General features: G+C 44.0%; 2 protein-coding genes and 1 long non-coding RNA gene across 3 annotated transcripts in view; all 3 read left to right on the forward strand.

Moving 5' to 3' along the window:
- The window catches only part of LOC120739282 (cytosolic 5'-nucleotidase 1A-like), a gene marked incomplete at its 3' end in the record, with an annotated part of 85,495 nt that extends 62,204 nt beyond the window's left edge, over window positions 1-23,291 (forward strand). The window contains exons 7-8 of the mRNA XM_040040996.1: window positions 22,994-23,089; window positions 23,265-23,291. Of these exons, the coding sequence (XP_039896930.1) occupies window positions 22,994-23,089; window positions 23,265-23,291 (123 nt within the window). The remainder of the gene's footprint in view (window positions 1-22,993; window positions 23,090-23,264) is intronic.
- Window positions 880-22,907, forward strand: LOC120739285. The gene is made up of 3 exons (XR_005697165.1): window positions 880-1,274; window positions 14,774-14,779; window positions 22,897-22,907. It is a non-coding gene; the product is annotated as an uncharacterized LOC120739285 (long non-coding RNA).
- A 7-nt stretch (window positions 23,292-23,298) lies between the features above and the next one.
- LOC120739283 (cytosolic 5'-nucleotidase 1A-like) lies at window positions 23,299-24,936 on the forward strand (the record flags this gene model as incomplete). The annotated part of the gene is made up of 4 exons (XM_040040997.1): window positions 23,299-23,389; window positions 23,841-23,972; window positions 24,076-24,260; window positions 24,502-24,936. Coding segments are annotated over 4 exons (723 nt in total), but the record flags the coding sequence as incomplete, so codon positions are not given.
- Window positions 24,937-26,831: the final 1,895 nt, after the last annotated feature.

The following is a 26,831-nucleotide window of genomic DNA, read 5'->3' on the forward strand; positions in this document are numbered from 1 at the left end:
CAAACTGTCTCGCTCTCAGTGATGCTATATGGCCACAGTCCAGAAGAATGTGTAGCCAGTGGCATCACAAGCATAACCATTGGTCTCGTTGTTTATGTGAGCGGTTGTGTTCTTAAACTGCCACCAGTAGTTGTTGAAAACCCATGCGGGTACTGGGTGTGGTTTGCCTTGAGTGGGATGACAGGGAGCGCACTGCTCCCTGTCATCCCACTCAGGGTCCACAGGCTCAAGAAGATGCACAGCACATTCCCAGCCATTCTGATGAGTACCTGTGGCTCAGTTGGTTTCTTCACCGGATTGAGACGAGGGGCCCTGGAGGCTTTCCCCCCCTTTGTTCCCGGTCTTCCTGCCACTTACTCCGAGCTGGCCTAGATGTGTGTCACCTTCTTGCAGTGCGCTTGATGTATCCAAGTGTTCCTTCCAGCAATCTTCACTGCTGTGGTCGTTGTCAGCAGCACCCGATAGGGACCTTTCCACCATGGACTGGACCAGCACTTCCTCTCCATGGCCTTATCATCATCCAATCTCCAGACTTCAGGCTCTGCTCCTGCGAAGAAACAGAATCATCTGGCAGATCATTTGTTCTCATGATTTCTTTACTTTTAAACATTTTCAAGCATCTAATCTGCTAATATGCTCTCTCTTCTGCTTTTCTATCATCACTACAGAAGACTAGAACTCTAAATGCTCTAACATGTATAATCTCAAAGAGTCAGACCATTCTCTGTTGGAGTAATCCTCATGTACTTATTCTATACAGTCTAACCATGTCCTGCCTGTCTTCCTAAATCTTAACTTTACTGTTCCATTAGTTCTCTCTGCCTGCAAAACGTTTTTTTTTAAAAAAAGAGTATTTAATAATCCTAGAGTGAGTATAAACTACTGCTCATCTCCCTCCTGTTTGAGACATGGTATAGCCAATGGCTCAAAACAGCAGCAGTCTTATACAAATTATTAGGCAGTATTGGTTTATCACACAGATAATAAACACCATCCTGCAAGCTTGCTCCCTCTGTAAGTCAGAACTGTTTTCCTGCTGTAGGTGAGTGGGCCTGCATGTCTGCTGATGTTGTACTGATAAAAGGTTAACACCATGTTTAACTACAGCTGCTTCTTTTGCGATCTTATCTGCAAAAACTTTCCCTAATGCAACTGGATCTTTCCCTCACATGTGTGCTGCACATTTACAAACGGCAATTCCACTGGTTAATACCACTGCCTCCAGCAGATTTTGCAAGCGTTTGGTGTGTTCTACAGGTTTCCCTGTAGAGGTTGTCACACCTCGTCTCACTCACTGCACTACAAAGAAATGTACAGTAGCAAATGTATACTGCCTATCAGTGTATATTGACAATGACTCGGCCTCTGTGTGGAAAGGTTTTAGGAATATCACCAACTACAAGCCTAAAACCCCCCACTCCACTGATGACTTGCTCTTAGCCAACACCCTTAACGACTTCTACTGCCGTTTTGACGAGCCATCAGGCAGCCTTCACACCTCCAACGGCCCCAACAATAGAGACACTTTGGACACTCATTCCCCCACCTCTCCCCCCTCCATAGAGCCATCACCACCTTCAAACTGTTCACCTACAACACCCCCCTCCTCACCCCACACAAAAGAGGATTTCACACCACCTCCTCCCACCACAACTCTTCATATTCATGAAGCAGATGTGAGGAAGCAGTTTAAGAACCTGAATGCTCGGAAAGCTCCTGGCCCAGACGGCGTGTCTCCTGCCACCCTCAGACACTGTGCAAACGAGCTGGCCCCAGTGTTTTCTGGCATTTTCAACTCCTCACTGCAGGCATGTCATGTGCCTGCCTGCTTCAAGTCCTCTATCATAATCCCTGTCCCCAAGAAACCTAGGATCACTGGACTAAATGACTACAGACCCGTGGCTCTGACATCTGTGGTCATGAAGTCATTTGAGCGCCTGGTTCTCTCCTATCTCAAGACCCTCACGGCCCCCCTCCTGGACCCCCTGCAGTTTGCATACAGAGCCAACAGTTCTGTAGATGACGCCATCAACATGGCCCTACACTTCATCCTGCAGCATCTGGACTCCCCAGGAACCTACGCCAGGATCCTGTTTGTGGACTTCAGCTCTGCCTTCAACACCATCCTTCCAGACCATCTCCGAGGCAAGCTTTCCCAGATGAATGTGCCTGATCCCATCTGCCGGTGGATCACTGACTTCCTGACGGACAGGAAGCAGCATGTGAGGCTGGGAAAGAATGTCTCGGACTCCCGGACCATCAGCACCGGCTCCCCTCAGGGCTGTGTTCTTTCTCCTCTGCTCTTCTCCCTGTACACCAACTGCTGCACCTCCACCCACCAGTCTGTCAAGCTAATCAAGTTTGCAGATGACACCACCGTTATTGGGCTCATCTCGGACGGGGATGAGTCTGCCTACAGGAGGGAGGTTGAACGTCTGGTGTCCTGGTGCAGCCACAACAACCTGGTGCTGAATGCCCAGAAGACAGTGGAGATTATTGTGGACTTCAGGAAGCACACAGCCCCACTCCCCCCCATCATCCGGACTGACACCCCCATCACCTCTGTGGACTCATTCCGCTTCCTGGGTACCACCATCACCCAGGACCTGAAGTGGGAGCCCACCATCACCTCCGTCATCAAGAAAGCCCAGCAGAGGATGTACTTCCTGAGGCAGCTGAAGAAATTCAACCTGCCAACACGGACGATGATGCAGTTCTACACTGCTATCATCGAGTCCATCCTCACCTCCTCCATCACCGTGTGGTACGCTGGAGCCACTATCAGGGACAAACAGAGACTGCAGCGTGTTGTGCGCTCTGCTGAGAAGGTGATTGGCTGCAGACTCCCATCTCTGCAGGACCTGTACACCTCCAGGACACTGGGGCGTGCAGCTCGGATCTCAGCTGACCCTTCTCACCCTGGACACAGTCTGTTTGACCTGCTCCCCTCAGGCAGGAGGCTCCGGTCCATTCGCACCAGAACCTCTCGCCATAAGAACAGTTTCTTCCCCTCTGCTGTTGGACACATGAACAATAACCGTACGACTGTTCCCACCACTATCACATGACCCTACGCTGTGTTCACTGCATCATTCCATGTTTGGCACTGATCACCACCTGCACTCATGTATATATCTTTCTACGTAGCACTCTTAATTCTTATTCTCATGTATATATCTCATGTATATCTCATGCACATATCTTTCTACGTAGCACTTTTAATTTTTATTCCTACTTTTATTTTTTTCATGTCTATTTAAGTGCTATTTATGACACTATGTTTGCACTGAAGCACCGCAGCAATTTCCTAATGTTGTAAACCTGCTCAACATTTGGCAATAAAACCCTTTCTGATTCTGATTCTGATTCTGATATTGTCTCTCTACAGCTTTACACGCTTCCGTTAAAGCTAGCATCTCTGCTGCTCAAGCAAATATGAAACATGCTAGTTGTCCTACATAGATAACTTTCTCACTGTCTGCTACAGTAAAACCTGTTCTAGTCTGTCCCTCTGTTATTGTAAAACTCAAACCATCAACAAACCAAACCTTTCCCTCAACAAGTGGCACATTTAGTAAGTCATCCCTCAGCTTACACTTCTTCTCCTCGCGCTCTCTACTCTCATGAGAAGTGCCCTCTTCTTTCGTTGGCAAAAAGGGTTGGACAGATTCAGAATTGTGCACCACTTTATGGTAATATGTGTGGTTGTGAGAGTAACAGTAACATTAAAGACAAGTGTCTTGTAGGTGACAGAAATGTAAGTTTAGTCTGCAATAGTAAACATCTACCTCGTGTGGAACTAACAATGTCAAAAGGTGAAATAAACTATTTCCTGAAACATTGTACAGCTTAAGCTGCTGCACATACTGATCTCACGCATGGAGGTAAAGCACGAGCAACTACAGCTAATCTTTTAGGATAGTAAGTTACTGGCTTCACTTGCGGAAAAAGTGCTGTTAGTTATTTTACAGTCACCTGGCATTTGTGCTGTTCACAGAACCACAAGTCCATCGCTGGACCTCCTCTGCGCTGTCACTTTTTGGAGCTTGGCACGCTCCCTCAGGTTCCATTTTCCAACGCTGCTGAAGATTTTAAGGCAGAGCACGTCGTACCCCGTAGTTGTCTTCCTTAACGTCAACGTCGAAACTCTTTCATCTTATTTAAGATTTTGCTGTGCAAAGTCTCCTCGTGATGATCTCCTTGTGACGATCCTTTGGAAGCCCAGTAGCACAGCTCTCTGTGCTGAAGGTGATCTCTGATCCTCCTGAAGACTCTCTCCAGGCCTCAGCTTCCATCTTGTGGACGATCCTCTGAGTCACTCCTTCTCGTCATGGCACCTCACGACATCTACAAATCAAAAAAACGACACTCCTCTCGCCACACGGCTTTCGCCCTGTGTCAACTCCCTAATGAGACATGTACAAGAGTGTTGCACAGTCTCCCTAAAACAATCTCCAGGGTTTGTCCCTTGGAGCAGCTTCACTCCAAGCTGTAACCCTGTGTAAAACATTAATCAGCACTTAAATGTTCAGCTTGTTTAGCTTCCAGCTCCTGTATCCTAGAAGACAAAGTCTTAAAGTTAAAACAACTTCACATTTGCAACTAACTATAGATCATAAGAGTAATAAAGTATTCAGCATCACAGAGACAAGTATCCTTGCAGGTTTATTCTAAACTAGTCAGTCAGTCAGTTCCCCATTTATTTTAAAATTCTTACTCATTCACTCAGTGATTCCTTCTTTTGCTGATTGTGGAAATTATCGTCGCATTCGTTTCCACGCTCAGCAAAACGACGTCATTTCAAAAAGAAAAATAATTTAGACTGGATTTCCTCGTTGAATCCTTTTGGACAGGAATTTGTTTCCTGATTGTCCCAAATAAGAGCCCATTTTAATTTTGGAGAAGCTCATTTTGCAACAGTTTTCTCAACGACGCTTCGGTTCTAATCGTGCAGATCTGCTCAAACATGGATCATCAAACAAAACTTTCAGTGCACCATGAAAGTAACAAAACAAAAAGGAAAGAAAATAAAGGAAAGCAAAGGAAAGAAAGGCCTTGTTTTAGTCATGACACGTGTTCTTCATGCCAGGGGGATAAATCGTAACAACCCAATTGGCAGGCTCAACTTAATAACAAAAGACAAATAAACAGCCAGTTTAATCTCAAACATTCATCCAATCAGCCATACACACAACATACAGCATAACCCTGCTGTCTCAGCACATAGTAAGTTTCTTCTCATGTAACTAAATGTGTGCCATGTTAAAACTTCTTCACACACCAGAAACTCACAATCAGCTCACTCAGCTCACTCATTTAAGACCTCTCATCAGCATTCTGTTTTCTCCTCTATGATGCAACCATCTGTCCTCCTATAATATTCAGTCCACTAGTCTATGTATCACTTTCATCTTACTAGTGACTTGGACAAGATGACAAACAGAATCTCATGCTTAAGATGCTGTCTGGTCTTCATGAGTATCATTGTATGTGTATATGCATGTTATATATATATAGTTAATGCATTTTCTGTATGTTTTTGTGTTCATCTCTCATCACACTTTCATTATTCTCATCACTGCTTAAAACAACACACATCTCTCTGTTTTTTTTTTTTTACTGTACTTTTCTCCAAAACAGAAAGTAGCATTACAGCTGTTTCAGACTGAGAAACACCAAGCACTCTTCATGCTATCATTCATCCACACAACTATTTTATTTCTTTTTGTCCACTGGGCAGGTGACCTGCAGAATCATGTCTGCCCCAGCTGGATACCTTTTCTCACACACAATGACGTCAAACATGCTCACCTCACAGAATGGATCAGGAGAAAAACTTTCTTCATCTTCACACTCTGGGACAGAAACACCATATGTTTTATTTTATGTTGTGTCAGGGATGGATATGTGGTTGCAACGTCTGTGTTCACTAACTCTACTTTCTGTTTCCTGCCCTGCCTAGTCTGTCTTGGACTCAATGCTGCTCCTAATGCCTCTCCATACTCAGCCTTTAATTTCTCCTCCACCTCTGCCTCTGCTCTCTCACGCTCTTCTCTGGCTCTTCTTTCTGCTAACATTCTTGCTCTTTCTAATGCTTTTCTACGGTTCTAAAGTAGTTGCAGTGGATTGAGCTGTGGTTTCATCCTCAGGTTTCACAACTACTGCTTGCAATATTGTTCTTTTAACATTCTGTGCTTCTCTTCTCTTTTGAGCCTGCTCCAGCCACAACTTAGCAACTGCTAACTGCAATTCCTTCCTCTGCTTCGCTTTCCCTGTTTTACCTGCTACACTTACAGCTATTCTTTCTTCAAGCATTTTACACTTAACTTCCACTAATGTCCCTTCAAATCCATATTTTTCACGCCAACAACCTACATACTGCGTGCTGCCCGGTAAAAATTTCTCCATAAATTTTACATCCCCTTCTAAGGCAGACTTACACATTTTATTCCCCATTGTGACAATTCTTTTAAGTTTACGGCAGGTAACACTTTACTCCAAAACCCAGGCTACGTGTACACAACAGGTCACAGAATTACGTTAACACCGCTTTAGGTTTCCTTCTGTGTTGCTGCGTTCACTTTACTGGCACTCACACACGCATATGCTCATTCACACACTTTTTAAGGCCTATAATCTTAAACTCTCTATACCTTTAACGGTGGAGAAAAATACACTAAAGTAAAAATAAGATAAAATAAAAATCAAAGCTTGCGTCAGAACGCACAGCTAGCGTGCTCTTGGACCTGCGACCTATCCGCACAGTCACAGAGCCGCTTCCTCTAGGTTCGCGTGGACCCGCGCAACCAACGCACTCCCGTGCTCGCGTGAAACCGCGCAGCTACGGAGCCGTTTCTTTTGTTTAATAGCTTGCGTCCTGCCCGCACAACTAATGGACCTGCGTCCTAAACGCACAGTCTAACGCACTCCCGTGCTCGCGTGAAACCGCGCAGCTATGGAGCCGTTTCTTTAGTAGCCTGCGACCTTCCCGCACGGCTGGCGCACTCCCGTACCTGCAAGAAACTGTACGGTCACGTAGCCGCTCTCTATTGTTTTAGGTTCGCGTGAAACCACGCAACCAGCGCTCCCCTGGACTCGCGTGTACCCGCGCAGTCTCAGTGACGCATAAGGCCTTTTCTACTCACTGTTTGTTTACGTTCATGGGAAGAGTCTCTGGATCCCGTCAATCGTCATCCATCCCGAGGGGAGGTCAGGCGCAAACTTCCCGGCCTGGTAACAAAGCAAAGTGAAACACCAGGGCTTTACGTCAATCATCCCAGACGTTGCGGTGGCGTCCTCTCCCTCTCCTCGGTGGATGCAATGTGTTAGGTTCCGGCTCCGAAGGACCAAAAGATGTTGGGTCTAAAGTCAGACCCCACTGAACCCAGAACTTATTCCCGTGAAGGAAAAACAAGGCAACAGCGATCGATCGTTTTACTTGCAAGGGAGGCCTTGTCGGTATCTCAGCTCCTCACAAATGACCTCCACGACGGCCCCCTCTCGCTCCCTTTTATTGACAACGTTCACACAATAAACAATAGTTTATTGGTCATAAAGAGGGTAGTCATAAAGAGGGTAGTCTCCCCCACACCCTAGATGGTTCACCCTAGATAACACAGTGAAGTATCACCATGTGGTGGCCTCGCTCGACCAGGAATATAAATAAAATTAAAAAAATAAAATAAAATAAAATAAAATACGCCGCCCTTAAAGAGCTGCTTCTTCGGCGCTATGCCCTCTCTGACGCTGAACAAGCCGAAAAGCTCCTCAACCTGTCAGGCTTGGGTGGCGGTACCGCGCTCGAGCTCATGGAGAACATGCTATCGTTGCTCGGGGCGGATGACGGGGGATTCCTCTTCGCGCACCTCTTCATCCGCCAACTACCGGCCACCGTGAGAGCTGTCCTCGCAAACTCCCCGCTTCTGCCTGCAAAGGATTATCGCTCCCTGGCTGAAGAAGTGGATCGCATTCTCCTGGCTGGCCGCACTTTCGACGTTCACGCCCTGGCTACGGACTCGCCAGCGGCACCTTCCATGCCTCCACCTGCCTCCTCCGGAGTATCTGCCCCCTTGCTGACGTCAGGGATTGCTACACGTTGGCACCGCGGAAAGAGCATCTGTTTCTACCATAAGCGATTTGGCGACAGAGCGTGTTGCTGCCTGCTGCCTTGCGCTTTCACGGCCCAGGGAAACGGACCCGCCAGCGCGCCGTAGCAGCCGCGACCGCTGGCAATACAGAAAGGCTGCTCTTCATAGAGGACTCGCGCTCCGGGAGACGTTTTCTCGTGGACTCCGGCTCCCAGAAGAGCCTCCTTCCCCTACCGCTGCCGACGGACAAGCAGCGAACTGTGGGCCGCAGCTCATTGCAGCTAATGGCTCTCCCATCAAAACGTTTGGGGAAAGGTTGGTGACTGTTTGTTTTCATCCATCCATTCACTTCCGCTTATCCTTTTCAGGGTCGCGGGGGGCGCTGGAGCCTATCCCAGCTGTCATAGGGCGAGAGGCGGGGTACACCCTGGACAGGTCGCCAGTCTGTCGCAAGGCTAACACACAGGGACAAACAACCATTCGCACTCACATTCATTTGCACATTCACACCTAGTGACAATTTGGGTTATCCAATTAACCTATCCCCACAAGCTGCATGTCTTTGGATGGTGGGAGGAAGCCGGAGTACCCGGAGGGAACCCACGCAGACACGGGGAGAACATGCAAACTCCACACAGAAAGACCCTGTTTGTTTTCATGGCCGGGATTTCCAGTGGAACTTTGTTGTTGCCGCTAGCTCTGTACCTATTTTAGGTGCTGATTTTCTGTGTGCTCATGGACTGCTTGTCGATGTTGCTAACAGACGTTTAATTGATGCTCTCTCGTTTTCTTTGCTACCCTGTTTTACTCGGGCCGCCGAGCCCCTGATTCGGGCTAATGTAGTGACCTCCGGGGATGCTTTTCAGCGTTTGCTTTTAGACTTTCCATCGCTGTCTGTCCCAAATTTCTCTAGCACGGTAACGAAGCATGGGGTTGAGCATTATATTCCCACGGTCGGGCCCCTGGTGTTCGCGCGCGCGCGCCGCCTTGACCCCGCGAAACTGTCCGTCACTCGGGAAGAGTTTGCAGCCATGGAGCGCCTTGGCATTGTACAGCGTTTGAACAGTGCATGGGCCTCTCCGCTTCACATGGTGCCCAAATCGGACGGTCGGTGGCGGCCGTGCGGAGATTTCCGCCGTTTAAATAATGCCACGGAGAATGACTTACCCCATCCCCCACATTCAGGATTTTTCTGCCAATCTCGCCGGAACGTCGATTTTTTCTAAAATTGACTTGGTGCGGGGGTATCACCAAGTTCCCGTGCGCGCCGAAGACGTTCCTAAAACCGCTGTCATTACTAGGGATGGGTATTGATAAGATTTTAACGATTCCGATTCCATTTTCGATTCTGTTTAACGATTCGATTCTTTATCGATTCTCTTATCGATTCTTATTTTTAAAAAAGGAGAACACTAAGGTCGATTAGCTTAGAACTTTGTTTTATATCTTCTCTTTGAACAAGATAGAAATTTAGGAGTAACATGGCCTTACAAACCCAACAGTGAGATCTTAAGAGATCCAGCCTACAGCTCTTCAATGGGGTGTCACAGGGTCCCCAGGAAGAAAAATGTAAATGTAAAATAATAAAATAAATATTCTCCTGTAGCAATAACAAAGTGTAACATAAATTATTCTGTAGCAATTACACAAGAACATCCAGTAATGTCCCTGCCTACAATTAAACACATTCACTTACCAAAGTGAAATCGGGGGCATCTGCTGTGGCAAATGGGTGCAAGCCTTTTACCACAAACTTAGTCACTGCTCTGTGACATTCGTCTATCCTGGCCTGAAAGGAGACGCTACCGGTAGACTGCAGCAAGAACTACCAGCATCTGAGCCAGCCAGACTCTGTCTCTCTCATCATGGTCACCTAAATGCACAGTAATGGCAGGTTTTGTAATAAGGCAGATCGCGCTAACATAATATGCACTGTTGGTTGATTATTTACCTGCCGCATTAACGGGAGAGGACGTGCAAACGTTACCGCTGCTGCTCGGTTGAGATTCACGAGTCCGGAGCGGAATTAAAAACACGACATTCATTTAAGGTTATCACGTGTTTTGTGAGCAAATGCTTTTGCATATTCGTAGTGTTTCCTCCCTTAAATGAAATATCTACTTTGCAAGTATTGCAAGTTGCCCTGTTGTCATCCGTTCTCGTAAAGTATAACCAAGCTTTTGAGCATTTGAGCCGCTTAGGCGCCGTGTTTCCTGCCAGGTAAATGACGCTCCGCAACGTGGTGACGTCATTCGGGGCGACTGGAATCGGTAAGGGAATCGTTTGCAAAAATGGCAAACGATTCCAAGGAATTGAAACAGTGGGAACCGGTTCTCAACAAGAACCGGGTTTCGATACCCATCCTTAGTCATTACCCCCTTCGGCTTGTTCAAGTTTTTGCGCATGCCGTCTGGCCTGAAAGGTGCCGCCCAGACCTTTCAGCGGCTGATGGACTCCGTTTTGCCTGGGCTGCCGTTCATTTTTGTTTATCTGGACGATATATTGGTGGCCAGCTGCTCAGAGAGCCAGCACGAATCCCATCTGTGCCAGGTTTTCCAGCGTTTGGCAGCGCACGGCCTGATCATCAACCCTTCCATGTGCCAGTTTGGGTTGCCTGTTCTGGATTTCCTCGGGCACCGCATTTCCGCTGAAGGTGTGGTTCCGTTGCCCGACAGAGTCCAGGCCGTTTCGGCTTTTCCGCGTCCCACGTCGGTTAAAGCGTTGCAGGAGTTCTTGGGGATGATAAATTTTTACAGCCGCTTTCTCCCCAGAGCTACCCACCTGCTACAGCCACTCTATGCTGCCTTAAAAGGTAAAACAGCCAAAGATCTGGTTGACTGGCTGCCGGAACACGTCCATGCGTTTTCCACAGCCAAGTCTGCGCTGGCTGACGCCGCCCTGCTGGCCCACCCGCTTCCGTCGACGGAGATCGCGTTGACCACCAACCCGTCCGACGTGGCAGTGGGTGGGGTGTTGGAACAGCAGGTTTCAGGTTTCTGGCAACCGCTCGCCTTTTTCAGTCGTACGCTCCGGGATGCTGAACGCAAGTACAGTGTTTTTGACAGGGGATTGCTGGCCCTGCACCTCGCAACATGACATTTTAGTTTTTTCCTCGAGGGTCGCAACTTTACTGAGTACGTTGACCACAAACCTTTGACGTTTGCGATGTCCAAGGTCTCTGACCCATGGAGCGCATGCCAGCAGCGCCAGTTGGCGGCCTTTTCAGAGTTTACCACAGACATTCAGCATGTGGCTGGTAAGTCCAATCACGTCACTGACGTCCTTGCCCTTCAGTCAACGAAAACGGGCCTCGTGCTGGAGGACACCCCGGTGTGGGACGGCGGTCCGCACCTTCTTTGCGATGTTTCCACTAGAGATGGACCGATCCGATATTACGTATCGGTCCGATACTGACCTAAATTACTGGATCGGATATCTGAGAAAAATAAAAAATGTAATCCGATCCATTAAATATCACGAAAGCACCTCACAAAACTTGCAACACGCCGTACCTCGCCTCAGAACGTTAGCACGTTGGAGCAGTATGCATCACGTGATAGAGCGGCTGTGGCATGCGGGACCTGTCGGTGGTCTGGATAGCATTTGGAGCTTCGCTAGCAACCCCGCATTTCATCTCCGACAAAGTTATCCCCGAGAGAAGTAAAGCAAGTGTGTAAGTCCATCTCTGAATGTTTGTAAAGCATTCCTGCGTTAAGCTTAACAAGCGACTGCCTCTTCTTGCTGCTACTTCAATCATGAAACTGCTTAATGATCAGCTGATCGGCTTTTCTGTCGCGAGTCCGTGTCTCTTGTTTGTTTTTGGCCCACTTCACGCCAGAAAGAGGAAACCAGCGGCTGAACAACAGCAGCACGTTTAAGCTTGATAAGCTGTTGTTGGAATTTATTTATTATTGCTTTCTACACAGTGTTGGGGAGTAACGGAATACATGTACCGCCGTTACGTATTTAAAATACAAAATATGAGTAACTGTATTCCGTTACAGTTACCGTTTAAAAAGGTGGTATTCAGAATACAGTTACTTTGTTGAAATAAATGGATTACACGGCGGTACTTTCCTGTTTCATTTTGTCGCGGGTCAGGACTGTTTGGGTTTTGTTTGACAGCTACGTTCTGTTGTTCCAGGCGGCAGCGTTACGGTTGCCATGGTTACAGGGCGACGCTCTCTCTCTCTCTGCGACTGTGTGTTTCCTGGGTGAGAGAGCGCCTTTTCGTTGTTGTTGTTGTGCTAAGCTAACAGGCAGAATGCTACAAGCATAGCTCTAAGGAATGTAGCATCATGGGCAGTGTAGTCCGTGTTTCAGGGAGAATGGACTGCCATACACGTTATGGGTCTGTGAGCGCGAGGAGGGAGAAAAAGGGGAGTGGAAAGGTACGAGTTGTCATCGAGGAAAAACGGGAGCTGGAAGCATGTAAATATAATAATAACCACTGCAGCCAAGAAGAGTGCCTGACGAGCCCAGTTGTAAGTAAGCTATTAAGACTCGACTGTACACTGTGTTCGTGTTTTCCTCCGAAAACAATAAGTTCCGTTGGAGCAGTCTTTCAACGCCTCTCTCTGTCAAGAAAAGTTGATCCAGACAACAAAGTAAAGCTATTTTTCGGCTACGAGCCGACAGGGACCCCGCCGTATTAGTCAGAGGTCCCTTTACTACAGTTCGGAGTCGCGGACCTTCAGTAATAGTAATAAATCACACAGCAATAGTACATTCACGTTGTTGTAAAAAGCATGATAATATATTAAGTAATCCAAAGTATTCAGAATACGTTACTGTCATTGAGTAACGTAACGGAATACGTTACAGAATACATTTTGGGGCATGTATTCTGTATTCTGTAATGGAATACATTTTAAAAGTAACCTTCCCAACACTGTTTCTACACCAGGATCTTTTTCTACATAGCTGACGCTGGTAACTGTGCAGGGGCGGATCTAGCAAAGTTTAGCCAGGGGGGCCGATAGGTCATGAACAGGGAAAAGGGGGCACAAAGACATACTTTTCTTATTTTCTTTATTATTTAATAAATAATTATCTGACACCCAAAGTTTTAATTTGATGTAAAATGAATAGAAGTCAATTACTGTATATAGTGACTATTAAGTCTAATATATATATACCCTAGTAAGCTATAGTACTTTTTACTTTGGGAAGGTACCATCTGTGCAGTCTGCAGTTCTGTTGAAGAAAGATGTTGAATCTATTTAATATTTCTTGAAAAATAATTGATTTCTGTGCATTTTTTTTCACACTGCATCAAATTCAGGTTGATTACGTCGATTAAGCATCATGAGGTGGAGCGTGAGGGGTGGTTCCCTATTTTTTATTTATTTATTTTTGTTGTTGCTGGGAGTTGGAACCCTATTAGTTAGGTTGCTTAATATTTATGCTAAGTACTCTTTAAAATACCAGAATAGGGAGGATGGTGTAGGTTTGAGTTTATTAGATTGATCAGTATTGCTGAACTATGAAATTTTTTTTTTTCATACAGGTATAAAAGAATAGCTTTAGTGTAGTTGTTGTTTTAAACTTGAGTATGAACTTATACAAAATGCAGCAAGATATTAAAAAAAAAACAGTTTTGTTGATTAAAAAACACTATATCGGATTCATATCGGTATCGGCAGATATCCAAATTTATGATATCAGTATCGGTATTGGACATAAAAAAGTGGTATCGTGCCATCTCTAGTTTCCACCAGCCGCCCCCGCCCGGTGGTTCCCCTTTCATGGCGTCGTCGTGTTTTTGACTCGGTGCATGCCCTCTCTCATCCCAGCGTCCGGGCCTCGGTCAAGCTGGTCAGCGCCAGTTTCGTTTGGCCGGGCCTTCGCAAAACGGTGAAAGAATGGGCGGCGGTTTGTATCCCATGCCAATGCTCGAAAATCCACCGGCACACGCAGGCACCCCTCGAACCTTTCCGTGTCCCCGGTAGGCGTTTCGATCACGTTCATGTGGACCTGGTTGGTCCCTTGCCGCAGTCACAGGGTTTCACGCACCTTTTGACTCTGGTGGACCGCACAACCAGGTGGCCGGAGGCGGTACCCCTGGCATCCACGACAACAGTGACGGTGGCCAGGGCATTTTTGTCAACGTGAGTTTCACGTTTCGGTCCCCCTGCTGACATTACCTCGGACAGGGGCCCCCAGTTTGTTTCTGAGCTTTGGTCTGCTATGGCTGACGGCCTGGGGGTCAAGGTCCACCGCACTACAGCATACCACCCGCAAGCTAACGGGATGTGCGAACGGTTTCACCGGTCACTTAAGGCCGCGCTCCGAGCTTCCTTAACAGGTGGCGACTGGGTCGACCGTCTTCCGTGGGTTTTGCTGGGATTGCGTAGCGCGGTTAAAGAAGACCTCGGCTGAACTGGTCCTCGGCCGAACTGGTCCTCGGCCAGCCCCTCCGGGTCCCCGGGGAATTCTTACCTGAGAGCCCTCCCCCATGTTTCGATACATCTTTGTTGCCTTTTCGCCCCCCAAGAGACTCATTTCCTGTTCCTGTGCACCACTGCCTGCCTGACACTTTTGTTCCGAGTTCGTTGGACTCTGCTCGTTTCGTTTTCATCAGGCACAATGCTCATAGGACTCCGCTGCGTCCACCATATGACGGGCCATACAGGGTTCTTAAACCAGGCAACAAACATTTCATTTTGGACTTTGGCGGTCGGCAGGAGGTTGTCTCTGTTGACAGCCTTAAGCCTGCACATGTTATGCAAGAGGATCAGGTGGTCCCGGCCCAGGCCCCTCGCCGTGGCCGCCCACCCACCACCGGGCTGACCCACAATCAACGGAGTCCGAGTCGTCTGCAGTTTTTTCTGACTGCCAGTGCCAGCCTCGCTCCCGGGCTGGGTTGCCCTCTGTCAGTTCCCCACCCCCCCGGTTCAGCCGTTCCGGCCGTTTGCTTAAGCCCTGGGTCCTGGACTAGTTCTGCTGGGTGTTCGGGGGGGGGGGCATGTGTGGTGGACCACTAGAGGGCTCCACTCACACCCAGTGTTAAGGAAGTGTGTTCTTGTGTTTTGTGGCGCGATATGTGCAGTTGATGTTGGAGAGGAATAAAGAAGGAGTGAGAACTGAGAGCTCTGTGTCGTTGATGCTTACTTCCACATAGTACTCATCCACAACTATTTTCAGTTGCCGAAGATATAGGATTCAGAAAGTTTATTCATGCAGGCCCATATGACAGAGAATATGCATGTTCTTTTTTTCATATTTTAATTTATATTTAATTGTGTTGTGGTTTGCAGTGTTTTGTGTTGTTTCACTTTAAATTTATTTAAAAAGAAAAACCTGAAAATTTAAATAGTTAAAAGCTGAACTGTGAATAGTTGGTTTTTGTAAAATATGATTTATTTATTACATTTTATGTGTAGTGAATAAATAAAAGTATATTTACGGTGGCCCCTAGAGAGAAAGCACGTACAAACCCCGAACCACGTAAAAACTCCAAAACATGTAAAAACTCCATAGCACGTACAAACTCCAAAACACGTACAAACCCCGAAGCACGTACAAACTCCAAAACACGTAAAAACTTAGAAGCATGTAAAAACTCCAAAACACGTACAAAACACAACAGAAGTGCTCCAGGATGCTGGGCGCAGTGTTGAGCTTTTGTTACCTAGTGGCTACACAAGCCAGGAAGTACCAATGACCGGATTTGGTGTGTGGTAGTAACAGGTAAATGAACTTTTTTTTTTATTTGAATATATATGAGTGCTTGTGTATAAATACACAAACCATACACATATGCTTTCAATTGTGTAATTTAAGTGATCTAGGTAGCTCTGTTTTGGAAGTTCAGTTAACGCTAGAAATATGTTTTGGAGTTTGTACGTGCTTTGGAATTTGTACGTGCTTTTTGGAGTTTGTACGTGCTTTGTCTCTAGGGGCCACCGCATATATTTATATATAAACATATATAAATAAAACCACTTCTTTTTTACATTAGTAATTCCTTTTGTGCATAATTTTCTATTATTGTTAATAATAAATTAATTAAAGCAACAAAACAACCCGAAGAGCCGGTTGGGAGCCGAAAGAGCCGGCTCGTTTTAGTGAGCCGAGCCGAAAGAGCCGGTTCTCTAAAAAGAGCCGGAAATCCCATCACTACAGTAAAAACTCCGGACCTGTGACATCATCAAGTACGCTGGTGTTCCAATTGTACTTCCGTGCGGTCTCGGCAAGTCCAGTCTCGCCGAGAACGCGAGTATGTACTTGCGTACTTAGAACTGAGAAAGGGCCAGTGAGTGATTCGTAACAGGAAGGGAGGGGGTGAGTGAGTCAGTGATTCGTAACAGGAAGGGAGGGGATGAGTGAGTCAGTGGCTGTATCCCAATTCAGGGTACACGGCAGTGCACTACAGGCATAAATCTAGACCCCTAGATAAAACATTATGGCATTATAGCAGTGACAACTCCTCCACAGTAGCAGGTGGGATTTTTCTTTTTTGAGGACGGCTCCTTTTACCTTTCAATATGGATGGTCTGTTTATGTTTTGATCAAGAGCCTTTTTTTGGGCAGCTGAAGAGGAGAAGTCTATCTTATGGCCAACCACTGACTATATCTTGGTCACATTACCCAGCAAAACCCAGTATGCAGGTTCATCTGTAACAGTCCTTGTGCCACGATCAACACTGCTGCTTCTACATTAAACAGAAGAGCAATGACGTGGCTGCAGGTCTCCACGACTCCGGCCTTACAGGTGCAGTGGGCGGCTTCAACCTTCCCTATGATGCTCACAGTGACCCATGGCTGCAATGCTGGTTCATTCAGTCTTTGAGAGTGCAGGACCTGAAACACAGACAAAGTTCATTTAAAGACAAGAACTATGAGCCAAGGCCGACATAAATGTGTTTAATCTACTTTATCATAAATGTAACAAAGTGTTTAGAAAGTTAGCACATACATGTAATTTTTCATTTCTTTATGTGTCCATCTATAGAATGCTGCATGTTATAGTGTAAATCTGCCTGTTCTCTGTCAGAAACCTGCCTGCAGAAAATGAACCTAAAGCATGTAATGCAAGGATGTCATCACTTTAGAGATAGAGAAAGCATAAAGTGACAATTATGAATCACTTAATATGATAAGGAGATTCTGCAGGTCATTAATCGATGTATAAAACTAAAATAAAATGCATTTTTAGTGACACAAGATACAAATATGGAAGCAAGATGTATAATTAGAATTATTTATAATAAATATGAATTAATTAGTGCAATTTCTTTAACCATAAAGAATAACTAAATCCTTCAGGACAATGTCACGTCAATGCACTGAACTCACTATGTTATCCACCGAACAGCCTCCACATGTTCTCACTGTAGTTTCCCCCTCATGAATGAATTTATGCTGCACTAATGTGAATGTTTGCAGGGAAATCAAATGCATTTCACTCGCAGTACTCGAGCTAACTTACCTTTGTTTGAATGACGACTTGTACGCGCTGACTCCACAGATAAGGTACGAAAACATGTCTGGCTGCTTCAATAGCGGTTGGTCTTCAGGGTTTCTACTCCACAGCTGTATTTCATACGGTTCCACATTTCCAATGCACGCTATTTTCTGCAAGTACCGTCGCTTCGCCTCTGAACGAAATTGGTCTCTATACAGTCCATTCTCTTTTGAGCTGCTTTTAAGCATCTTGTAATCGTCTTTCCAACACGGTGTGTTTGTTTTGATTCGCAGACCCCGAAAATGGTGCCGCGCTCCCACAATGCATTGCGGCGTGACGTCAACTCCAAAGCCCTATTCAAAGGCTGCTCGAAATGCGGCCCTCAAATGCATCCTTCATTTCCCTGAATTCACTGTACCAGTGCACCTGCACATGTGATGTGACAATAGAAGTGATTTGATTTGAGAGTTCAAACTCACTGCTGTAATAACGTATAATGATTAATATAATAACTATGATATTGGCCATATTATATTTACACTGACTTTAGTCTCATGAACAACATTAACTAATTGTTATTTACTAGCTAATCTTAAATGACTGTTCAGTACAGAAATGAAGCCCAACAATCATGTTTTACAGTCCTGTGGTCTCAGCCTTAGATAACAAAAATACAACTCAATACTTTGTAACATAACCTTTGTTGGCAATAACAGAGGTCAAACGTTTACTATAGGTCTTTACCAGGTTTGCACACACAGTAGCTGGTATTTTGGCCCATTCCTCCATGCAGATCTTCTCGAGAGCAGTGATGTTTTGGGGCTGTCGCCGAGCAACACAGACTTTCAACTCCCGCCACAGATTTTCTATGGGGTTGAGGTCTGGAGACTGGCTAGGCCACTCCAGGACTTTCAAATGCTTCTTACGGAGCCACTCCTTTGTTGCCCGGGCGGTGTGTTTTGGATCATTGTCATGTTGGAAGACCCAGCCTCGTTTCATCTTCAAAGTTCTCGCTGATGGAAGGAGGTTTTGGCTCAAAATCTCACGATACATGGCCCCATTCATTCTGTCCTTAACACGGATCAGTCGTCCTGTCCCCTTGGCAGAAAAACAGCCCCATAGCATGATGTTTCCACCCCCATGCTTCACAGTAGGTATGGTGTTCTTGGGATGCAACTCAGTATTCTTCTTCCTCCAAACACGACGAGTTGAGTTTATACCAAAAAGTTCTACTTTGGTTTCATCTGACCACATGACATTCTCCCAATCCTCTGCTGTATCATCCATGTGCTCTCTGGCAAACTTCAGACGGGCCTGGACATGCACTGGCTTCAGCAGCGGAACACGTCTGGCACTGCGGGATTTGATTCCCTGCCGTTGTAGTGTGTTACTGATGGTGACCTTTGTTACTTTGGTCCCAGCTCTCTGCAGGTCATTCACCAGGTCCCCCCGTGTGGTTCTGGGATCTTTGCTCACCGTTCTCATGATCATTTTGACCCCACGGGATGAGATCTTGCGTGGAGCCCCAGATCGAGGGAGATTATCAGTGGTCTTGTATGTCTTCCATTTTCTGATGATTGCTCCCACAGTTGATTTTTTCACACCAAGCTGCTTGCCTATTGTAGATTCACTCTTCCCAGTCTGGTGCAGGTCTACAATACTTTTCACTTATTAAATCACACAGAGCTCATGTAGAAACAAACTAACAAACAAAATATGTTCTCCTTCATTTCTGTCAACCACACATTTCCAGCTATCATGGTTGCTAGACAACCTGGGCAGCGCGACGGAGGCTAGACCGTCCCTTTTCACAAGCCTCGCACTTCCGGCCTTAGCGGTCTTTGAGTACGCGGCCCTTGAGGACCGTTGAGGCTGCGTACTTTAAGGCTGCAGACCCTGAATTGGGATACAGCCAGTGATTCGTTCAACTCGTTTGAGCTGTGAGCCAGGAGGGAGGGGGTGAGTGATTCAGCACAGCAAAGGAGGGGGTGAGTGAGTGAGTGAGTGATTCGCCTTACCCTATGATTCAGCCTAGCAAGGGAGGGGATGAGTAAGTCAGTGATTCGTTCAACTCGTATGAGCTGTGAGCCTGGAGGGAGGGGGTGAGTGAGTGAGTGATTCGCCTTATGCTATGATTCAGCACAGCAGGGGAGGGGGTGAGTAACTCAAATGTGCTGTTAGCATGCTAGCTAAGCGATGCTACTGTGAACTGAGGAGCTATTGTCTTGATGTGAGCTTCTACTCAGGGTTTTTTCTTCTAGTTCAGAGCAGAAATGTTTTTGTTAAGAAACTGGCTGTTGTTTTTTCCCCCCACAATTTTAATTATAAGATAGATATATTTCTACTAATGGAATTAGTTTGCTAACAGCAACAGGGATGAGTCAGTGAGTCAGTTGCGCTTGTGAATCATGATTCACGAGTCAGTAAAGTGATTCTCGAGTATTGAACGATTCGTTTACGAATCGAACATCACTAATCAATACAAATGGCATGGCAACAGGGTCCAAAGGCTCCACAGGTTCTGCATCATGACGTAGCTTTTCTAGTTAGAATAAAAAGGAAGAACAGCAGTTCTGCAGTCAGCAAACAGAGGAAATTCAAGTTTATTTCTATCTTTAAGAAGCACGATGAGTGAGTGCAGAACTTCTACAGTAAGTCAGTTTTTAATGTATTAATATATGCTGGTGTGTGGCAATTATGTAGTAGTTTTAACAACTTAGTGAAAAATATATGCTCTGCTGGTGGATGATGGTGTGCCATCCTTTGTGATTTTCTTTTCACTATGTCAGAAAGATGTGCACTATTAACAAGAAAATATGTCTGTTATAGCAGTTTTAATGAATATTTCTATAACTTCGTCATCTTTTGAAATAAGGTATAAAATTGTGTTAAGTAATCAGTGAGAGTCAGTGAATTGTCTTCCTGTAACCGACACCAATTCAATTCAATTCAATTTCTTTATTGTCCCACAAGGGGAAATTAGTTTAGCAGCAGCCAGCTGCTGCAGTAATAATGTGAAACATGCTGTGGTACACTAACTGAGTTATTTAAATGTTGCATGAAAATCCTCTGCAGGATAAACAGGTTATTTTGCTACACTGTGATGGATTAAAAGGTCACAGTTATGTTACATCAAGTGTAGCACAGATTCATATGAATTTTTGCTGATGATGCTGAGATTCATTCTCTGAATTCCACCTTCATACCAACTGTATAGTGCCCAGTGTTGGGCAAGTTACTTTGAAAAAGTAATTATTTATAGTTACTAGTTACTTCTTCAAAAAAGTAACTGAGTTCGTAACTGAGTTACAAGATTCTAAAAGTAATTAATTACTTGAAAAGTAACTATTGCGTTACTTAAAAAAATTGTTTAACTCTCTGGTGTCCAGGGTATAATTGGTCATTTTTTAATACATTTGATGTTTCCTCTACATTTCACTTTTAAAAACTATTTACTTTGCCTTGTTTGGTATCATCCTTTTCAGCACAACCTCACGTGTCTGAATTTACAGTTATGTTTTCATTTTGACATACTGTATTAACACAATTGATCTAAAATAAGACAAAAAACATAAAATCCGAGTAGAAAAAGTTATATTTTTTACTGTAACAACCACAAATATGTTTATTGAATCATATTTCATAACTTTAAATGCAAATATAAATTGTCAATTTTAAAATCAAATGCACAAGTTTTGCAAACAACAAAGTTATTTGCAGTTTCAATAAGATGCCACACAAATTATTTGTGCCACTCCAAAATAATAATTTCTGTCCACTATAAAGGACAACATTACAAGCCTGACAGCAGGAGGTGTCAGGCTCCTACCTGGAGACAGCAGTCGCCTCATTGTTCTGACACACAACACAAAACCATCCCCAACACTACACGCTAACTACAGAAGATTAACTACACACTCCAAACATGCTAAACATCGCAAATCTCTCACATCTCAAAACTCGCTCTCTCTCTTTTTCTGCTGTCTTTCTCTCTCACCCTCTCTCGCCGTCACTCCTAAAACTTCCCCCTCTTCCTAAACAACCAAATGTCAAGTTGCCCATTTTTTTTGATTAGTTGACATGGTTCATTTTTCCACCAACACGAACGGGCTGTTTTTTGTTTTGTGTTTTTTATTTTTTGCTCATAAGCAGAGAGTGCTTGCTAGCGCTGTGCTCAGACAGTAAACATGATGAAACTATTGAGGAAAAAACACACATATATATTGTTTATCATGACTCTGGTTTTACGTGGCCTATCAACACAATTTAAAAACTGGTATATATCACCTTGTTGCTTTGTCATCTTAAAGTGGTCGTGTGATTGGCTTACCACGACTACTTTATTCTTCCTCAGTCAAACAGCAGCACTCATGCGATTGTTTTGCCCCCTTAGCTCCAGGTGTTGTGCTAGACAGTGATCGTGATTGCCGTCCGCAGAGCGCGCACAGCTGCGTAAAGCTGTAGCGCCCAGATTACTTATTTAATCTGATATAAGGTGCGGTAAGCTGAACACAGCTTCAGCCGTCTGTTTGTTGGAAAATTTTAATGCGACCGCACCACATTTTCTTGTTAGTAACTGTAACTAACAGAAGGTTGAATGCTACATGAACAGTATAGAAACTTATACAAACTTACAAACACTGGTATCAGAGCTCAAATAGAATTCACCTATGAACTTTGGGGCCTTTTATACACTGCAGCACACCTACCCTGCAGCTGAGCCAGGAACCACACCTCTGCCACACACTCATCTGAGTTTGTGTGTTTTTCCGTCTGACCAGATGCAGCTTTCTGCAGCATCTTTTAAACATCCTTATACTCTGTGGCGGGACGTGGTCTGTGGTGCCACTACAGGGGCGGCACACACCTGAGCACCATCACAATCACACCTCGCCGACTTAAAAGCTGAACTAGGTCCTGCAGTGTTGTTGTTGTTGGTAATGTGTGTTTGTGAACGGCAAACGAGTGTTAACAACAAGATGCTGGAAGCACGAGCATGAAAGTATGCAGTGTGATGTTTAATTACTCATCACCACAATATATTTATGTGTTGAACAGAAATCATATCCTTCCTTGTCATTAAAAACCAATTCTGTAGGATGATTTTCACTAACTAACTCAGATTGATTCTCAGATTGATTGTTAGGAAAAATTGTGGGAAACAGAAAGAAAGTGGGAGAGTATAAAGAGTTATCACACCAGACCCAAGAGCAGAAGACAAAAGTGAATGGCAGTAGTGGCAACTCAGTGAATAAAATCCAGTCATTTTCATGAAGATCTTCTAGACAGAGAAAGATTTAAGGTTGAAAACTGATTCATAACAAGTTCCTACAAAAGTACAGATAAAGCATTAACTCAGCAAGCAAGAAGTGCAAATAGTGAGATAACATACTGTATGAGTGCAGAGGTCAAATAAGAAAATTGTTGACAATTTATTTTTAAACTATGCAAAAGAATGTCTTTATTGAATTGTGGGAAACATTTTTTTCTCCTTTAGCCTGAACCAGAGATCCCCGTCACCATTGCCATGTCTTCAGGACTCCTCTTCAAGCAAGAACAGCAGGGCTATGGCCCTGCCTTCAAATTTGTTGAGGTCATATATTATGAGGGGAAAAACACATACACAAAATTGCATGTAGTGGTTATGTGGAAGATGAGAATATACCACATAAGACAAAGCACCACAGAAACCAGCACACAAATACTGCACTCACACAGTTACTTAACATTCACTCGAATTTAATTTATCTTCCTTGTCCTGCTCTCAGGCTCTGAAGGCAGTCAATGCTGAGCTCACAAAGCCATTACCCTGACAGTGAGGAGCTCTTTAAAGTCAAACTCATCAATGACAGCTCATCATCAGACTTTCTCAAGGATCGGATCTCTGAACACGGTGAGTTAATGACACCTCCAAACACACTTACTATTATTTCAAATACATGTGTCTTATGAGGAAACTTCTAAATTTTGAGAAAATGGATAAATGGAAACAATTAGACTGAGACTGAGACAATCTTTCCACTTCTAAGTGATTCTGATCAACTCTTGTTTACCCCAATACCCTTTCTAAATCATTCAGGCTTCATTTGTACAGCACTTTTCATGCCCTTCAAATTTTTAAATAGATTAATGACAGGCTTACAATAAGACAACAAAAACACAAAAACAGAATCTTATAAAGTAGAATACACTTGAAAGTGTAAGTACTCTAAAAGCAAGTCATTACAAAAATAATAGATATAAGTAAGTAATAGTAACACTATTGCCAACACTACTCTGATGAATCTAAACAGTTTTGGTAAAACAGATTGTCCAGCAGCCTTTTCATTCCTTCTTGTTTGCAGGGCTGGAAGAACTTATCACTCTGTTACCTGTGACTGAAGATCAACTTGTGAATGAGTTAAAAAACAACAACACCCACCTGTACCTGTCTGATGAACCAGACAGGTTGAAGGTTCAGGAAGCTTTGAATGAAGGTAAAAGTGTTAAATGTGGTGCTAATTTTAAGACAAAGTGCAGTTTCTGCTGTTGTACTTTAATGACTCTGTGTGTTACTGTGAATGAATGTCCCTGCATCAGGTGTAGCAGCTGCTATCATGTTCACCCCAACAAACATCATCACAGAGTCTGAGAATCAGCTGCGTGTTGCCTTTGATGGCGACGCTGTCCTCTTCTCTAATGAGTCAGAGCTCGTGTTCAAGAGTGGTGGACTACAAGAATACTTGAAGAATGAGGAGCAAAATGTTGAAAATACAATGAATGGGGTATGATAGTAACACATTTTACCTTCTTGTCATATTTTATAACACCTCATTTAATTATATGATAGTTATGTTGTCCTTTTGCGATGTCATAAACAATATATATTTAATCAAAGAAAAGAAAATGTCTGTTAGATTACATTCAAATAGACTGATATCAACTAAATTATCCAAATGCACTTTCCTGCTTTGACCAGATTGTCATGTGTTGAGTCTCTGCTCTTCTTCTCTTTTCTTTATTCAGGGACCATTCAGAGGATTCTTGAAGGTTTTAATAAAACTGCAGGAAAAGTTGCATAATAGAGGCCTGTGCAAGAAGTGTCCCATTCGTACCTACCTGGTGACATCTCGAGGGACAGGCTGTGATGGCTACAGAGCTTTAAACACTCTGCACACCTGGGGTCTGGAGCTTGATGAAGCTGTGTTTGTGGGAGGGGCTGACAAAGGTCCTGCACTACAGAGCATCAAGCCTCACATCTTCTTTGATGACCAGCAGATTCACGTCGCTATTGCATTGTCGGTCGGCACAGTGGCATGCTGGGTGCCCTCACCAAACTAACAATAAATAGCAATCCATTGATTGGATTTTATAACTGCTGGAAATATGTGAACTTGAAAAGTATGTTTCCATAATGCTTCATAAATGCAAATAAATTAACAAGCAAACATCTTTATCTCATCTGTGGTCTGTTGTGTTTTTTTCTGCAGTATCACTGTTTTTGTAAATTTTTAATTCTATCAAATGCTTCTTAGTAAATCAGCTGTTTGTGAAAATCAGCTGATGGTTTTCTTTTCACTTTTGAGTGAAAAGCAACAACTGAATCAGCAGATCAGACAGGCATGGCAGAAGTGATGAAAGCATTTTTTGTGACATTATGTTCATAAAAAAATATTGTGTTATTATATTATGTAAAAAAAAAAAAAGTCTGAACTATGTGAAAGAGCTGCAATAGTAGACTTGGATTTCCTCACACAGAAACAATCTTTCAGGATGTAGATTTAAAGTATTATTATTGAAATATGTTCTTTTAATCAAAAGAGAGATGAGTAAGTAAGGTTTATTTATTAAGCACTTTTCATAGACAAGCAGTCACAAAGCACTGTACAGAAAGGGCTTAAATAAAAAGAACTTCAGGTACTCAGTCAGACAATACAGACAATAAAGACAATACAAAAGGTCAAATGTAAATTAAAGTTTAAGATTTAAAAATGTAAAAACAGCCTGTCTATTACAGTGGCTGTGATCAGAGTTAAGTTACATCAGGTATAGTAGAGATGAATTCCACCTTCACACCAACTTTATAGTTTCTAGTATAAAGACATAAACAGGCATAAACAAATAAAAAGGCATTAACAGTATAGAGGATGGAAATTTGCAACAACAACTCATGAAAAGTACAGAATGTCTGTACCTTTGCAACCTCTGAAGATTTCGTGCTTCGATGAGACAGATTGGATTGTGGATTGTTGATCTGCAGGACTGGTACCCCTATACAGGAAATCTGATTCAGCTCTTTTATTGAGAATGTTCTAATCTCTGATCCTATGATGAGTCTTACCCAGCAGGTAGCAGAGTTTAGATTGAGCTGGTGGTGAGTGATGAACTCACCCAGTACTTACGTCCCTGTAGTCCAAGTGTCTCCCCTGCTTTCCCTCATATGATAAACCCTGAGAGGCACTGTAGGTCAGATCTTATCAGTCACACCGGTTAGCAGTTGCTCCCGTCTCAATTGTTGCACTTGGGATGATTTAAACAGCAGGCCTCAAGGGAGTCTTCATTTTAACTGTAAACCAAAAGAGAGGAAAAACTAAGGAGATGCCAGTTATGTTCAGTTCTGACTGCACCCTTAAACCCGACTATCAGTCATTCATCTTTAAGAACTTGTACACAAAATCATGCCTTGTCCTTGTAACCATGTATTGATCACAGTTAGCTGTACTAATGATACACATGAGGTTTAAAGCTTTGCACCATAATACATAATTTTAATATAAATGTATGAACATAATGAACATAATGAAAACACAACACAATCATGAAAAACAAGCTTGACAGAATAACAAGACTTTCAGTTTTGGCATGAAGCAAATATATGAATTCTTCATGATTTTCAGCTGATGAAACTCGCCAGCCATCCCACTGCTGCTCCAGCACCAGCTGTAACTGACAGACCAGCTGCACCTGCAGCACCATTAGACAAAGAAGCTGAGAAATGCTTATGTTTTGTGCCTAATAAGTAAATATCACTTCAGTCCTGCTGATATCACAGTGTAATGAATCATTATCATCATCATTATTCACAGTTATCTTTATCATTGATGATGTCATTGTTGTATTTGTTATTATAATGAGACAGCATAGTGTAATTATCTAATCAAAGTTTGTGATATTTTGATGAACTCTTTCTTTTTTTTCTTTTGTTGCAAGTTGCAATCCTAATGAAATATCTAATTATTAATTTACCTGCTGACTGTAAAACAGCCACCAGGCTGCCACTCCTCCTCCATTAGCAGCTGCACTCACTGGGGTCCATGTTTTGATCTGCTCTGCGTCTGCTCTGAAATGGGCTGATT

This window comes from Simochromis diagramma, unplaced genomic scaffold (assembly GCF_900408965.1).
Source record: "Simochromis diagramma unplaced genomic scaffold, fSimDia1.1 OVJJ01000741.1, whole genome shotgun sequence".
NCBI lineage: Eukaryota > Metazoa > Chordata > Actinopteri > Cichliformes > Cichlidae > Simochromis > Simochromis diagramma.